The sequence below is a fragment of the Balaenoptera acutorostrata genome, chromosome X, assembly GCF_949987535.1.
Source record: "Balaenoptera acutorostrata chromosome X, mBalAcu1.1, whole genome shotgun sequence".
Lineage (NCBI taxonomy): Eukaryota > Metazoa > Chordata > Mammalia > Artiodactyla > Balaenopteridae > Balaenoptera > Balaenoptera acutorostrata.
The window spans coordinates 39968272-39985323 of NC_080085.1; the positions used below are offsets into that span (position 1 = coordinate 39968272).

The 17052-nt window shown below is 43.5% G+C and overlaps 1 protein-coding gene across 1 annotated transcript in view; it reads right to left on the minus strand.

The window, feature by feature from the left end:
• The window catches only part of DIPK2B (divergent protein kinase domain 2B), a 50224-nt gene extending 36640 nt beyond the window's left edge, over window positions 1–13584 (minus strand). The window contains exons 1-2 of the mRNA XM_057537519.1: window positions 13227–13584; window positions 4938–5202 (exon numbers count right to left, since the gene is read on the minus strand). Coding sequence (XP_057393502.1) covers window positions 4938–5202; window positions 13227–13462 — 501 coding nt within the window. The 5' untranslated portion in view covers window positions 13463–13584. The remainder of the gene's footprint in view (window positions 1–4937; window positions 5203–13226) is intronic.
• Between the last annotated feature and the right edge of the window lie 3468 nt (window positions 13585–17052).

A 17052-nucleotide genomic window follows, 5' to 3' on the forward strand; every position in this document is an offset into this window, starting at 1 on the left:
AGACATATTTAAAGTGATGAAAGGGAAAAACCTACAATCAAGATTACTCTACCCAGCAAGGATCTCATTCAGATTCGATGAAGAAATTAAAACCTTTACAGACAAGCAAAAGTTAAGAGATTTCAGTACCACCAAACCAGCTTTACAACAAATGCTAAAGGAACTGCTCTAGTCAGGAAACACAAGAGAAGGAAAAGATGTAGAAAAACAAACCCAAAACAATTAGGAAAATGGTAATAGGAACATACATATCGATAATTAGCTTAAATGTAAATGGATTAAATGCTCCAACCAAAAGACATAGACTGGGTGAACAGATACAAAAACAAGACCTGTATATATGCCGTCTACAAGAGACCCACTTCAGACCTAGGGACACATACAGACTGAAAATAAGGGGATGGAAAAAGATACTCCATGCAAATGGAAATCAAAGAAAGCTGGAGTAACAATTCTCATATCACACAGAATAGACGTTAAAATAGAGACTATTACAAGAGACAAAGAAGGACACTACATAATGATCAAGGGATCAATCCAAGAAGAAGATATAACAATTGTAAATATTTATGCATCCCACATAGGAGCACCTCAACACATAAGGCAATCGCTAACAGCCATAAAAGGAGAAATCAACAGTAACACAGTCATAATAAGAGACTTTAACAACCCACTTTCACCAATGGACAGATCATCCAAAATGAAAATAAATAAGGAAACACAAGCTGTAAATGATACATTAAACAAGATGGACTTAACTGATATTTATAGGACATTCCATCCAAAAACAACAGAATACTCTTTCTTCTCAAGTGCTCATGGAACATTTTTCAGGAGAGATCATATCTTGGGTCACAAATGAAGCCTTGGGAAATTTAAGGAAATTGAAATCGTATCAAGTATCTTTTCGGACCAGAACACTATGAGACTAGATATCAATCACAGGAAAAAATCTGTAAGAAATACAAACACATGGAGGCTAAACATACACTACTTAATAACCAAGAGATCACTGAAGAAATCAGAGGAAATAAAAAAATACCTAGAAAAAAATGACAATGAAAACATGATGACCCAAAACCTATGGGAAGCTACAAAAGCAGTTCTAAGAGGGAAGTTTATAGCAATATAATCCTACCTCAAGAAAGAAGAAACATCTCAAATAAACAACCTAATTTTACACCTAAAGCAATTAGAGAAAGAAGAACAAAAAACCCCTAAAGTTAGCAGAAGGAAAGAAATCATAAAGATCAGATCAGAAATAAATGAAAAAGAAATGAAGGAAACAATAGCAACGATCAATAAAACTAAAAGCTGGTTCTTTGAGAAGATAAACAAAATTGATAAACCATTAGCCAGACTCATCAAGAAAAAAAGGGAGAAGACTCAAATCAATAGAATTAGAAATGAAAAAGGAGAAGTAACAACAACACTGCAGAAATACAAAGGATCATGAGAAATTACTACAAGCAACTCTATGCCAATAAAATGGACAACCTGGAAGAAATGGACACATTCTTAGAAAAGCACAACCTTCTGAGACTGAACCAGAAAGAAATAGAAAATATAAACAGAGCAATCACAAGCACTGAAATTGAAACTGTGATTAAAAATCTTCCAACAAACAAAAACCCAGGACCAGATGGCTCCACAGGTGAGTTCTACCAAACATTTAGAGAAGAGCTAACACCTATCCTTCTCAAACTCTTCCAGAATAAAGCAGAGGGAGGAACACTCCCAAACTCATTCTATGAGGCCACCATCACCCTGATACCAAAACCAGACAAAGATGTCACAACGAAAGAAAACTACAGGCCAATATCACTGATGAACATAAGTACAAGATTCCTCAACAAAATACTAGCAAAGAGAATCCAACAGCACATTAAAAGGATCATACACCATGATCAACTGGGGTTTATCCCAGGAATGCAAGGATTCTTCAATATACAGAAATCAATCAGTGTGATACACCATATTAACAAATTGAAGGAGAAAAACCATTTGATAATCTCAATAGATGCAGAAAAAGCTTTTGACAAAATTCAACACCCATGTATGATAAAAAAAAAAGGTTCTGAAGAACCTATGGGCAGAACAGGAATAAAGACACAGACGTAGAGAATGGACTTGAGGACACAGGGAGGGGGAAGGGTAAGCTGGGACGAAGTGAGAGAGTGGCATGGACATATATACACTACCAAATGTAAAATAGATAGCTAATGGAAAGCAACTGCATAGCACAGGGAGATCAGCTCGGTGCTCTGTGACCACCTAGAAGGGTGGGATAGGAAGGGTGGGAGGGAGACGCAAGTGGGAGGGGATATGGGGATATATGTATATGTATAGCTGATTCACTTTGTTATACAGCAGAAACTAACACAACATTGTAAAGCAATTATACTCTAATAAAGATGTTAAAAAAAGAAAAGAAGGAAAGCTTGTTTAGCTGTATGTTAATGCACGTTGACAAAATTGGTAGAGCAAGTTTTAGCACAAGAAATTGAAGAAGGGGTCCCACTTATTACAACAACACTGCCATACATTTCTATGGTGATGGACTTTTTCTAAAATATCTTCACATCTATAAGCTCACTAGGATGAATGAATCTGGTAAAGCAGGCACTATTTGCTGCCTTTTGAGAAACAGGGAATCAAGGCACCCAGCACAGTGTCTGGTGATAGTAGGCATTCAATTAGGATTTCTTATCTAAGTGAAGTAGAGTCATGTGAAATCAAAGAATATCAGAACTGGGAGGGCCTTTGAGATCATCCAGACACCTCCCCCCAGCACAGTTTTGGAGGAGGAATGTCAGGGCAGAGTGGGGAAGTCCTAGACTTAAATGCAAGGTCAACTGGTCAGTGAGTGAAGGATCCAAGTCAATAGTCTGTCCTTTGTCCCCATACAGGCTGTTATCATAACATCCACTACAACACTTTGTGGTGGTTTGTGTTCTTGTCTGTCCTCACCATTGGGCCACATGATCCTGGGGGGGACAGCTTGTGTCTGATTCATCTTTGTCACATGGATGAACAGGAACCAGAAGCTCTCTGCTCTTCCTGGGTCTCTGAGCTCCTTCGTGTTCTGCCACAGCTGTTAGTGGCAGAGTTAGGACTCAACCACAGTTTCCAGACCCCAGGGATCTTTTGCCCCTACCACAACGTCTATACCCATCAAGGTAGGTGGCATTAGATGTACTGGGCAGGTTGCTTTGGACTTCCTAGGCCTCCTGGGATAATCCCCACTGTATTATGGAAGTGTCTAGAAAATGAGCAAAAGAAGGAGTCTTCCTTAGTTCAAAGCCCAAGGCCAGTTTAACCACTTTCTGTGGAATCTCAAGTGTATCTTGTGCACCAGGATGTTCTGTCCTTTGGTACATTTGCTAGGTCCCAGGTGGAGGTAGTCCAGGGCCAGTGCCTTGGGGGAACTGTGCCTGTCAGCGTGGGACCAGACAGCAATGGGGGCAGGAAGAAGTGATGGGATTTTCACGGGGTTCTGAAACAAACCCTTGCGTATCTTGTTTTGCTCTTCCTGGGGCCTTCTATTTGTTCCTGAGCACATATTTGAGGCAAAGCAGAGGAGGTCTCATATTGGTCTTTCCCATGCCTCAGTATTAGTTGTGGTCAGCCTGAGAATGGCAGATGGTGGGTACCCAGGCCAGTGCATGGAGGCTCTGTCTGCAGGCACAGAAAGAGAGGCACAGGGACATTACACCTAGGGTGTGTACCATGGTGTGGGCTTTGATATCTGTCCTCTGTCTTCCGGTTCTGCCCAGTGTTGAGCAGCTCCCATAAGCTTCTTTCCACCTGAGCCTCCACTTCCAGTTTCCCACACCAACTCCAAGACCCTTAGGTTGGGTCCTGCCACCACCTCCCCAACCTGGCAATAGTTTGACTTCCTCTGGCTTATTTTCTCCCCACTGCATGCCAGTGAGATTCATAAAGTGTAGAGTACAAAAGGACCACATTGGAAAGCTCAATATCAGATGATGGCCATGTCACGTGGTCGAGATATGCAAGGACCAGTGACTCTGCTTCATTCTGGGTTGCTCATCTCGAAGAGACCAAGGGGAAGGTCTGTTTGTTAGGGCTCAGAAGTTACCCAGACAGCCTTATGTGCCCATATGAAGGGGCTAGTGGCCTGGGGAGTTCAAGAAACAGACTTGGCGTGCCCCTGAGGGATGCCAAAGCCTCCAGCCTCATCATGACAGGGAGATTGAGGTGAGCCTCTCCTCTCCCATCTTTGCTGAAGGTGAGCGGCTCCTCAATCCTTTGAGGCGGCATCTTCTGCCCCAAGGGGCCAGCTGGATGTGTGTGGAGTTACATGACTGTGCTGGTTCGGATGAAAAACACGATACCAGTGGCGATAGTGCAGGAGGGGACCAATGCAGGATAAGATGGCACTGGCAACGTGCTGAAGTTCTGAAGGCAGCCTACCCGTGGGAGTGGGTGGGAGCTCTCAGATGGGAGGAGGGAGCTGTGTTATCAGAGTCTGCTTTTGCAGTGACTCAGGTTTGGTTCTTCTTTATGGTGGGAGATCAAAGAGGAAGCCGATTTTCAAAGTGGGGTCTCTGGATCATGAAACGGGATGCGTATGTATGGGAGCTTCTAAGAACGGTCACTGTTTAGGGGTTGGCAAACATTGTGGTGAGGGGGGGAAGGCTGGTGAGGGTCATCCGTCCTTCAGACCAGAGGTGGGAGCTAGGAACTGTTTCCCAAAGAGTCGCTGGGGGTCATATCAGAGAGAACGGAGAATGACAATGGGAAGGGTCCCTATAACTAAACCTGTTTAGTTCCTGTCTTGTCACAAGCCATGCTGTTTCATGACATTGTTTTGTCCCACTTTAGACAGACTACAATTCCTTTTGCCCAGACTGAGATGTGAGCTGGGAATGGATTCTGCCCCCTCTCCCCACCCCCACGGCCAGTACTCTCACCTGCACCAGGTCCGGTGTGAGGCGCTTGGCCTGCAGCCATTTCTGGAACCTCCCTGTTTTCCGCAGGACGCGCTCAATGCTACAGGTCTTTGGGGCAGCTGCGAAGGCACAGATTCTCCTGTCCGAGATCTCGTTTTGGTGTTTGCTGACCAGCCTTGAGATCTCCACGGGGCGCCAGGTTTTGAAATCATCCGAGTAATTTACAGGGTAAGAAGGCAAGTCGTCGGGAGACAGTCCAAGGTGTGAGGCCAGCCAGTTGTCAAACCTGGAAGAATAGCCCTTTGGGGATCAGCCTGGGAGCTGGAGAGAGGGAGCAGGGACTAAGCAGGGACCAGCCACACTGCCAGGGCCAGCAGAGCCCGGGGACAGGGAGATGGGGGAGAGCATCTGTTCTGATCCATTTCTTCTCCTTAGACTGGGGAGCTCCAAGCTCTTCCTGTGAGAGGACTATTTGTGTTTCCTCAAGCTTAGGGAAGTGTATATGTGATGTCAGAAAAGGTAAGGGATCTGCATACCAAAACCAAACTTTTATCTTCTTCATCCAAATGGCACAGAAGGACTAGCCACGGCTTTCTGAACTTCTACTCCACGTGAAGGCAGCAGCTTTACACATGCTGGTACCTTTGATTCTCCTACTACCCCATCCCCACTTTACAGATGTGGAAACTGAGGCTTGCGGAGCTTAAGTGCCTTGCAAGGTCAGATAATATGTTGCTAAGCAGGGATGCAAACTCAGGGCTGTCTGTCAGAAAAACCCATGATCTTTCTCCTTCGCTACGCTGGTTCTAGCAGCGGCCCACTCTGTGAACAACGACTGGGTCTTGAAACCACAGTTCTTGAAGAGGCTTCTGGTCCTGCACTGGGGAGGGCACTGCCTCTTCATATCCAACCCCCAAAAGCCCCATCAATTTTGCTTTCAGTCCACAGATAAGTTCTGAGTACCAACCAAGTGTCAGGGAACAGTGGCTGCTAAAGGGTCACCAAATTCAAAGCTATGTGGGATCCAGGAGGTGTGTGATTCCACACAATGGAATCCTCCCCAGGGGAGAGGCACTGGCCTATTACCATCTGCTGATTTTCTAGGCACCACCTTGACCCTTTTCTCCAGTCATTTCTCCAGCTGTGTGCCGACAGTTCCATCAGGGAAGAATGTTCAGTCTCCTTCTGACTAATGTATGAAAAATTACTAAGAAAATGTGTCTCTTCATTATTATTAATAATTGAGGGTTATACTGCAAATGAAAATTAGGCTTATATGTTATATATTGAATTTCTTTTTTAAAAAAATTATTTTATTGTAGTATAGTTGATTCACAATGTGGTGTTAATTTCTACTGTGCAGCAAAGTGATTCGGTTATACGTATATATACATTCTTTTCCATATTCTTTTCTATTATGGTTCATCACAGGATATTGAATATAGTTCCCTGTGCTATACAGTAGGACCTTGTTGTTTTTAATTTAATTTCAGTAAGAATCTTTAAATTCTTATTATTGCGCATTACTGGGCAACCTCATGATAATGAGTTTTGGAGGAACTAGCTCCAAACCCTACATTGTATTGTTTTCTCACCTATATGATACAGTTACCCTCTTAGGGTAACTAAGACTCTTAGACTGAAAGCTTTTCAAAGAAGGTGCTCTAAGGAACTGTCAGTAAGTACCTTCTGCAATGCAGGACCATTCAAACTGCAGTGGAAGTAGGCACAAAGAATTCCATTCAAGGACATCGCCACAGATCTGTTTAAAAAGACCAGACACCGAAAACTTGCAAGGAATCAACTCTATTGGAATTTTTAGGACAACCATGGGAAATGATCCTCCCCACTGGGAGAATAAGGAAGGGCCTAGGCCCCCGAGGCAGGCCTGTTTCCTGTAGCTACTCTTATTCATGCGGGTTCAAACCACCCCTCCCCAAGGGCCTGTGACTAAGGATTTACAACTAGGTGGCTCTCTTAGATAACAATAACAGCGATACACATTTATGAATCACTTTAGCGGTCACTTTATTGAACACTTTATGTGCATTAAGTCAGTTAAACCTTTCAACAAACCTATGAGGTCAGCACTGCTATTACCATGCAGATGAGGAAACTGAGGCACAGAGAAGTTCAGTGATTTGCTCCAAGTCACACAGCCAGGAACTGGAGGAAGTAGCCTTCATGGCTCCAGAGCTTGTACTCTAAACCACTTTGCTGCTACTTAGTCTTCTATCATCTATTTTATGAATTTGCGCTTGGTAACAGATGGGTAACATTATTAGGAGTTATAGCTAGCAGGGTCCTTAAAGATGATTTTGTCCCTGTCCCCCTTCCATTATATATATATATATATATATATTTTTTTTTTAAATTCTTTTCCAGATTCTTCTTTTTCCTTATAGGTTATTAGTTCCCTGCGCTATACAGTAGGTCCTTGTTGGTTATCTATATTTTTCAACTTCTTCATTGGAGTATAATTGCTTTACAATGGTGTGTTAGTTTGTGCTTTATAACAAAGTGAATCAGCTATACATATACATATATCCCCATATCTCCTCCCTCTTGTGTCTCCCTCCCTCCCACCCTCCCTATCCCACCCCTCTAGGTGGTCACAAAGCACCGAGCTGATCTCCCTGTGCTATGCAGTTGCTTCCCACTAGCTATCTATTTTACATTTGGTAGTGTATATATGTCCATGCCACTCTCTCACTTTGTCCATTATATTTTGAGGATGAGAAAATTGAAGATGACTTGTCTGAAGAATCATAGAAAATTAGTGGCAGGGGAGGACAGATCTCAGGGGGCTTTGTCTCCCGGTTTGTGGGGGTGACATGGGGAGGGATGACCTACCCTGTGGGGTAACCTCATTGTCCTCTTTTTCTGTCCCCACCTTCTGAGGAGGCTCTACCGAGAGGGCAGCACTGACTTGGCAGGTGACTATCATGGATCTCGGTGCATGTCCAGCCATGGCTTGAGGTGTCCCATGAGGACCAATTGAGGACAAATAAAGAGGTTTACAGGCCACACTTCTCCCCCTTTCCAAGTGGTAATAACTTTAGGATGCTGAATGGGAAAACAACGAATATTCTTACCACTTTGATTACCTACTTTATTGAACTGAAGAATGTCAGTGAGAAAATGGGCCCTGCTGTTTATTCACTAAAATGTTAATATCCTAGAATTTGGAAAACCACAAAATAGAGGCAGAGTTCTAATCTTCCTTCTGAACTGACATCATGGGCATGTTTGTAGTGAGCCTGGCCGAGTTCCTCACTGGGTTGAAAGATGGAAAAGCAAGATCATAGTTTCCTAGAGCTGGAAGGAAGAATAAATATCATGTGGTCCCATCCCTGCAAGCCCCTCAACATGGAGAGCAGGCTGCGGGTGTAGGGGAGAGTGACAACATTGGAACGAGAATGTATACTTCTTGTGCTTGCATCCAGTCAAACACTAAGTTTGTAGCCACGCCTTCCTAAATATTTCGTGCCTCCCTTCCCTCTTCTCCATCCCTCAGCTCTGCACAGGACACTTAAAACATCCAACATCTTGCCAAAGCTCTCAGGATACAGTTCATACTTAGAGCAGTTCACAATGCTCTTCCTAAGCCCATCTCCTGCTGCTCTCCTTACAAGCTTGCTTTGGTCTCACCAAACCACTGACCATCCTTGGCTAAGCCGTACTGTTTTGGGCCTCTGGGCCTCCACTCACCTTGTTATATGCTGATCCCTTTATCTGAGACACTTTCTCTTTCTTCCCTGGATAATCCCTACCCAACCCATTAAAACCCAGACAGGTATCATCTCTTCTGATTCTCACTCCCTCATCCCCCCCAGTCTGAGACAGGTTCCCTCCCACATGCTCCCATGACATCCTGTGTAGGACATTGTGTATAGTCCTCATACTCTGCTTTAATCATTGGTTCATGTCTCTGTCTTCCTTCAGGGCCAGGACTGGGCCTCCTTCAACTTTGTAACTAAGTGCCTAGCAGAGTGCTTGGTTCCAAGTTAGTACCTAATAATTTTAGTTGGACGGATGGATGGATGGTTGGGTGGGTATTTGAATGAACAGATGGTTAAATGAGTAGAGGAATACATGGAGGGCTGGATGAATGGGATGCACAGAGTGAAGGTTGGGTGGATGAATGGGTGAATGGATGGATGGATGGGTGTGTGTATGGATGATTGAATGTGTAGATGGATATTTTTGCCCTAAGCTCTGGGGCCCTGAAGCTCCCAAGACCTCTGAATTCATTTGAGGAAGTGAGTTAAAGCAGTAATTACTATCACCTTCTGAGGTGAAGGAGAAAGACAAGGGCAAGGGAGAAGGGAAGGCAAAATAAAACTTAATGATTTACTTATTTTGCTGTGAGTCCTCCACCACTCAGAAGTATTTAAACATTCTTTAAGACTTTGGGAATGGGGGGTGAGGATGTAAGGCCATGTGGGTACAGTAAGGAAGGCAAGGTAAGACGTCCATCCTCGTAAGAGCCGAGGAATCCTTAGGAGTGATTCTGATCAGAAATACTGCCATTAAGTACCCCATACCCCACACTTTCACCTTACCTGTTACTTGCACATATGCAAATACTGATCAATCAGATCCTGGTAGAACTTGCCAGTTGGGGTGGTCACTTAGGATTTTATATATAGGGATATATTCAGTAGGAAGAATATATAAATCAGGTTGACTCATTTTTCTAGCTTCCCTTAACTTTTTCATTCATGGTTTGAAAGTCAACATGTAATGCATGGAAAACTGGTACTGAAAACATTCTAATGGTCAAAGATCATTGGTTGTGTATGGGAAGCATCCGATTCATCATCACCATTCTTGCCAAAGAAAAGATAGGGAAAGAAGGAAAGGTGACATCCTTCCACCAACCATGTGTCTTCAGCCTACCCAGACAGCCCGGGGAGCTCACCCTCTGTTTGTTGTTGAACAACAAGCATTGTCCGATCCTTAATGAGGACCAGGACTGGAGTACTGATGCTTGCCTGGCTATAGCATTTCAGCCTAATATCTGAAAGTTTTGGATGGGCTTTCTCCTAAGGTAGCATTATGATCAGTTTTAAAAGTGGAGAAATGTTTGGAGATGAACAAAAACAAGATGAGCAAACACACCATTGGAAAGAGAGGCAAAGGATGTGAACTTGTAGACAATTTAGCAAAGAAGAAATACAAATGGGCAAGAAGCCTGCAAAAAGGGCTCAACTGAGAAGAAATCCGTAATGAAAATAATAGTAATAGTAAACATTTCTGAGTGTGCAAAAAGTAAACTCTATAGGTAGAAGTCTCCGTTTGGAGATATATATATATATATATATATATATATATATATATATATATATCTCAAAATCCTAAAAATTCACTGTATTTTTTGACCCAGAAATTTCACCTTTAGGAATTTGTTACAGGAATTAATCATTGATGTGCATAAAAATCTAGCCACAGGGATGTTCAACATAGCACTGTTTAAAATAATGAAAAGTGAAAAAAAAAACCTAGTTATCCCGCAATAGTTGTTTAGTTAAATAAATTATGGTTGATTGATGCAATCGAATACCACGAAACCACAAAAAATCAAATTGTGGAGAAGAATAGTTAATGTGGAAAGGTGTTCCGATACATGGTTAAGTAAAAGTTTCCAAAAGAGTATGCATAGTATGATCACATTTTTGTTGAAAAAATTTTAATCCATACTTGGAAAAAAGGTGGTAAGGATCATATACCAAAATGTTAACTAAACGCTGATCTCTTGGTGAGGAATTATCTGTGATTTTTATTTTGTGCTTTCTTTAATCAAAATTTCCTGAAAATTCTAAAATAAAGAGACATCACTTTTAAAATAAGGAAAATACTATTTACAATGTAGAGAAAAGGACTATAAACAAGTCCATGTTCCCAGAGCCACTCACTACCTCTCGCTGCTTCCTTGCGCTGAGGATGTGATTTCTCTACGTGAAGCATTCCAAACCTCAACCTGCCCCGCCTGGTGTTTTCCTGCTTGGATCTGCACACTTCCCTTTCAGGCGGGCGCACGTGGAAAATGAATTCTGAGGGAGCTGAAGTAATATCCTGAACTCAACTGGAACACAAACCTATTTGGGGAAATGCTTCCTGAATTTGGTCATTACCTGACTGATGAGAAAAGCCTCATTTCTTTCCACTTGAAGAGTCGACTGTAATATTCATACACTCTTGTTTACTTATCTGGAGGAGGATATGAATCTGGAGCTCTTCCTCAGTTGAATCCCTTAATTTCCCTCCCTCCTACCTTAAAATACGTCCATATTCTCACTGCCTTCTTTCTCCAAGGAATCAGTCCCACTCCCCCTGTGTTATTGGTCCTCTCCAACCCATTTCTTAGGTGGGAAATCTTGAGTTCATTTCCAACATCTTCATTTCCTGTCACATCGAGTTGATCAACAAAATGATTCTCTAGCTGAACTGACTTGCATCCTTCCTGCCCTGCTTTGTTCCCAATGATCTTTCTCTTGGACTAGGAGAACTGGTCTGGCAGCCTCTGCCAGCATCACCAGGCCGTTCTGCACACTGCTTTCCAGAAGATCTTTCCAAAATACAGGCCTCATCTTGTCCCCACCCTACTCAACATCCTCACCATTGCCTGCAGTAGAGCTTCCCCAATTGGAGGTCTTTCAACTTTTTAACATTCAAAATGCCTTAAAAAATGGTCTAATAGGACAGGTACACACTACTATATATAAAATAGATAACTAATAAGGACCTACTGTATAGCACAGGGAACTCAATGCTCTGTAATGGCCTATATGGGAAAAGAATCTAAAAAAGAGTGGATAGATGTATATGTATAACTGATTCACTTTGCTGTACACCTGAAACTAACACAACATTGTAAATCAACTATACTCCAATAAAAATTTTTAAAAAATGGTCTAATAGGAAAAGTTCACATCCACTCCCTATAATATCTACCATCTCACAAAAGAAGTTCAACATTTTTGTTGGTATTTTCTATTTGTTATTTCTGTTTAGTAACTTGGTTGAATACTCAAATACATCTTCGGCTAATACAGATTGGAAATAAAATTATTGTAAATGAATGCCTTCTGCCTGGTCTTCAAATCTTACAAGCCAGAGGCAGGACCTTGGGGGAAGGCACAAGAGAAGAGGCCTATTACAAATGTTCTATTGAAAAGGGTGGAGACCACTGGCTCACAGGTTAAGTCCCAATTCCTTGGTATGGCATTCAAGGCTCCTGGCCCCATCTGACCCTTCCAACCTCCTCCTGCTGCCATGCCTCCACACGTGCCACATGCTCCAGCCACTAAGACTTCTCACCTCTTCCCACACCTCTGGGCCTTTGCTCAAGCTGATCCTTCTAACTTAAGCCCCTCTCCTCCCGCTAAATTTCAAGGTCTTGCTCAGAACACCTTCCCCTGGAGGAGCCTTTCTCCAGTCCCCATTTGGAATTAATATCCTCTCCCTGGAGCTCCCCAAGGTCCTTTACACTTCACTTCTGGCCTGCATCGGATCAGGCCTTATTATTGTTATTTGTAACACCGTTCCCCTGTCCTGATACCCCGGAGGGCAATGACCAGAGTCATAGCAATGCCATTACAGCACGTGCTGGGTCTTGGCCATAGTAAAGGCCAAGTAAAGGCCAACACATTGACCGTGTGTTGACAGGCCTGAATTTCAGAGTGTGGTACTATTCTTTGGTGAGAGCCAGGTGCATTGAGATTTACTAAACTTAGGTTTTCCTCTGATCAAGGCAACATCTCACAGCAGAAAACTTGTTCAGAAACTTTGGAGCAAACTGCCTCGGTTTGAATTCCAGATCTGCCGCTTATTAGGCGGTGACCTTGGGCAAGTCACTGAACCTTGCTAGGTCTCAGTTCACTATCTGAATCATGAGTGCAAAACACTAACTCCCAGGATTGTTGTGAGGAGAAAATAAAAACAGCTTTAAATTGTCTGTCACATAGTAAACTTTCTATAAATTTTATTTCCTTCCCACTATGAGAAATGAACCTGGTCAACTCAATAGTCCCAGGTTTCTCCATTCACAGAAAACTTTAAAACTTTAAGCTCCCACTTCCAAAGGAAACTTTGGACTTAGCATTTAGAGCTGGAATTTGGCTTCACACCTTACCCCCTTCCCATCGCAACTTTAACTCATTCCCCCTATGATTAAATGGCTTTGCTTCAGCTCCCACCCATAAATTCATAAATTACATCCTGACTTGATTTCAAGAAACTCCTGGACATCATGACATGAAGGGAACAGAATGTTGCCCCTCAGAGTTATCTGATTGAGATTCTGACCTTATTTCTTCTTTAAAGAACTTCTTGCAAATAGATGTCCCGATGCAGGCATTACATTTATCAAGACCGAGGAAAGTCCTTCCAAAATTGTAGCTGGTTCTGACTCGGGGCACCAGAGAAGGAGAGGGAGAAGCCGGCGAGGAGACAGAGTAGCTCAGGCCTGAGACCCACAGCAGCAGGGCTGGCCAGCCCGGGTGGAGGGCTGCAGCCTCAGGCCCCAGCCGCGGCTGCATCATGGGCTCGGGACTCCAGCTGCAGCCCTCGGCTGCCCACTTAGGGCTGTGCAGAGGCAGGTCTTGGCCAAAGAGAGAGGGCTGGCTTCAGGGCGCTGACCCCATCCCAGCTTCCCAGGTTTCTGTTTGAGGATGCTAAGGGGCTTGGGGCTAACGAGGCTGGGGAGGAGGTGAGGAAGTCCATGGCGGATGCTGATAACGCCGTTTCCAGAGTTACTCTTCCTCTGCCCCGGGGCGGCTGCTGCAGCTTGGGGAGGGGCTGACTAGCAGATTTCGGGAAGGACAATGGCCAGGGCCTCCCTGTGCAGTCCTTTTGACAAACACAGGATATCCTGGCTGGGCAGGAAAGGTCCATGCAGGATGTATGTCCGACCTGGTTTCCACCTGGGAGTGTCAAAGGATCCTGAAGGTCTCCGCCCTCCACTGTTTTAATTCTGGGTGTATCTGTCCCTATGGATCACACACACACAGACACACAGACACACGCACACCAACCCCTCCCCGGCCCCCTGCGGTGGATAATTTGGCTGTGAAATAACTAGAAGTCATTAAGGGGCACATCTGATACTGATTTGAAAGGTGCAGCCTTTTTACTGCTTAGGGAACAGACAAACGCAAGTGAGTCTATGCTTCAGCCCCTCTTGCCAATCTGAGAAGAAAGGAGGGGAAAGGACCCGGTGGCCTCTGGCACGATGAGGGGAACACCAGAAAGATCCTTCTGCCTGCACCCAGCTGTGTCTGTCCTTCTCCCCCTTGCCTGAAAGTCCCTCTTCCTTTACTGCCCGACCTCCCTTCTCAGTGGCCGGCCTGACTCGGTGGGATATGACTGCCCCAGGATGGCCTTCCTCCTGACACCAAGCAAAGGTCCATAGCATGGAGCAGATGGCAGTACTAATTAAGGAATATGTAGAGAGGACCAAATCAGGGAAGGCAGGCTTGGGCTGGGAGAAGGAAAAAAAAGCTGGGCGTGGCCTCAGGAGAATTGGGGGGGTTTTGCTAAAGATTGATGGGAAGAGCAGGGTAAGGGCGGTTCTCTGACGGTTAAGCATGTGCTTATTAGCTAACTGTATATCCTCCTCAGTGAAATGTCATGCTTTTTTTGTTTTTTATCGTGGAGTTGTGAGAATTCTTTATATATTCTAGATACTAGTTCTGTGTTGGTTATGTGGCTTGCAAATATTTTGTCCCAGGTGGTAACTTGTCTTTCATCTTCTTAGCAGGGTCTTTTTTTTAAAAGTATTTGTTTATTTATTTATTTATGGCTGTGTTGGGTCTTCGTTTCTGTGCGAGGGCTTTCTCCAGTTGCGGCAAGCGGGGGCCACTCTTTATCGCGCTGCGCGGGCCTCTCACTGTCCCGGCCTCTCCCATTGCGGAGCACAGGCTCCAGACGCGCAGGCTCAGTAATTGCGGTGCACGGGCCCAGCTGCTCCGCGGCACGTGGGATCTTCCCAGACCAGGGCTCGAACCCGTGTCCCCTGCATTGGCATGCAGGTTCTCAACCACTGCGGCACCAGGGAAGCCCAGCAGGGTCTTTTGCATTGATAAAAAGTACAGAAATATTGAAAAAAGGTACAGGGCTAAGTACAGATCCCTGGGGAAAGTGCTGCAAATGGTGTTCCAGGTTCAATGTGATTTAACAAAATATATATTGTACTTACTGTTACCTCAAGGTTTTATTTTAGGTCCTGCAGGTGGTCTCAGCAGCAGGGGAGCTAAGAGCCCAGGCAGGTTGCTCATGGACAGTACAGCAGCACGGTGTAGGAAGGGCACTGACTAAAGTTACTAACTGTCCCAGTTTGCCAGGGCTGTTGATGTTAGTCCTGGAATCTCAGGTAACCCCTTAATCTTGGGAAAACTTGAATGATTGGTCACCCATATGAGGACCTGATAGACCTCCCATAAGAGCTGTATGAGATGAGATCTCAGGTGTACCATTTGGCTATTACGTTGAAGGACAACATTAAAGGTTGGAGGGCTTGAGCGACACCTTGGAGGCAGACCTGTAGATCACACACGCACACACACACACACACACACACACACACACACAGGTTTTTATAAAACTTAGTTAACTTTAACTTTTTCTCATGTCATTAAATATTCTTCCATGAGACCATTTATAAGTACTGCATTCCATTATATAGATGTAGTACGATTTATTTAACAAATCCCTTATTTTTGACACTTTGGTTGCTGACGGGTAGGATTTTGACAGCTGAAACTCCTGAAAATGATGAAAAACAGATTTTTTCCTCACTCCCAAAATGCCATGAATTGTAAGATCCACCATCAATTTAAATAGCAGCTTTTTAGAGGAAAAATATAAGAAACACTATATCAAGTATCCATTAAAAAGTGCTCTAAATGATCCCTATAACTTTAAATATATGCTACTTCCCTTTTTTGAATCATGACCAAATTTTGGATGTGTTTTTCACATTCAGAGTCTGAACGTATACTGAGTTGCTCATTTCAGGGGACTTGCTGCTTTTCATAATGTTCTCATGATTCTTAGTCTCTTTGGTACCTAATTTAGTGATATGGCAAGTATAGCAGGTAAGATTTTCAGTCTATACGTTCAGATGTGAAGACATACAACTTTACATTTTATAATTCAACCTAATTTTTATTTTGAGCCTTCCATTCTGGATTGGTGGGAAGTCTTAGCATGGTTATTTCTTGAGTTCTTCCCTTCTCTTCTGGAATTTCATTGTGGTTCGGTGAGATTTACTCAACATTCAGCCACTGGGTGGAGATGTTTGGTACCACTGCCCGCCATGGGGCCTGTTATGATTAGTCCAAGTTGCTTCTTAATCCCTTCAAACTCTACTTGGGGCTCATGCTTCAGCCTGCAAGACTGCCCACCACGCCTTTAGATGAACCTTGAGTGTCACTTCCTTTCTGGGGTTTTGCCACTCCCCTACTCTTGTGTTCCTAGCCCACCAAGAGGCCATATTTACTTTCTAACTTGCCACATTCTCCCCCTGAGGAAATGAGAAAGGGACTAACTGTCTGCTTGAATTGGTAGGGGATGGGAGGGGCAGAAAGAGGAAAATACAAGGGTAAAAAAACACAGGTTACCGTCTTCAAATGCTTTTCTGCCACACAAAGTATATCAGGTTTTGCTTGCATGACTTATTTGGTTGGAACCATAGTTTCATTTTTTCCCATAATTGAGTAATTTGTCACTAGAAGTTAAAGAGCTTCCTTAAAAGTCAACCAGCCCCTGTGACAGATTTTTCAGAACCTAGCAACAATTCTTCATGATGTATACTCCATCAGGGCAGAGACTTTTTACCTCTTTTGCCTCAGACCTCCAGAGGAGTTTATAGCATATGCTGCCTCATTTTAAGTAAAAATTAGGGATCCAAGTTAATATACAGCTGCAATGACAATTAGATGAACTAATCCCTTTTACACATTGCAAAATTCTCAGTCGCAGGCAGCAAGGAGCCTTTTATGACTTCTTCTTTGATTCTGAGGCTGACAGTTTTCTTGTGACTTTGAGTATAAGGGGCTTCCTAATTTCAGAAACATTGAAGATTAAAAAGAATGTGTGGCTCAGCATTGAAGAAATCTGCAAGGCAGCCGAC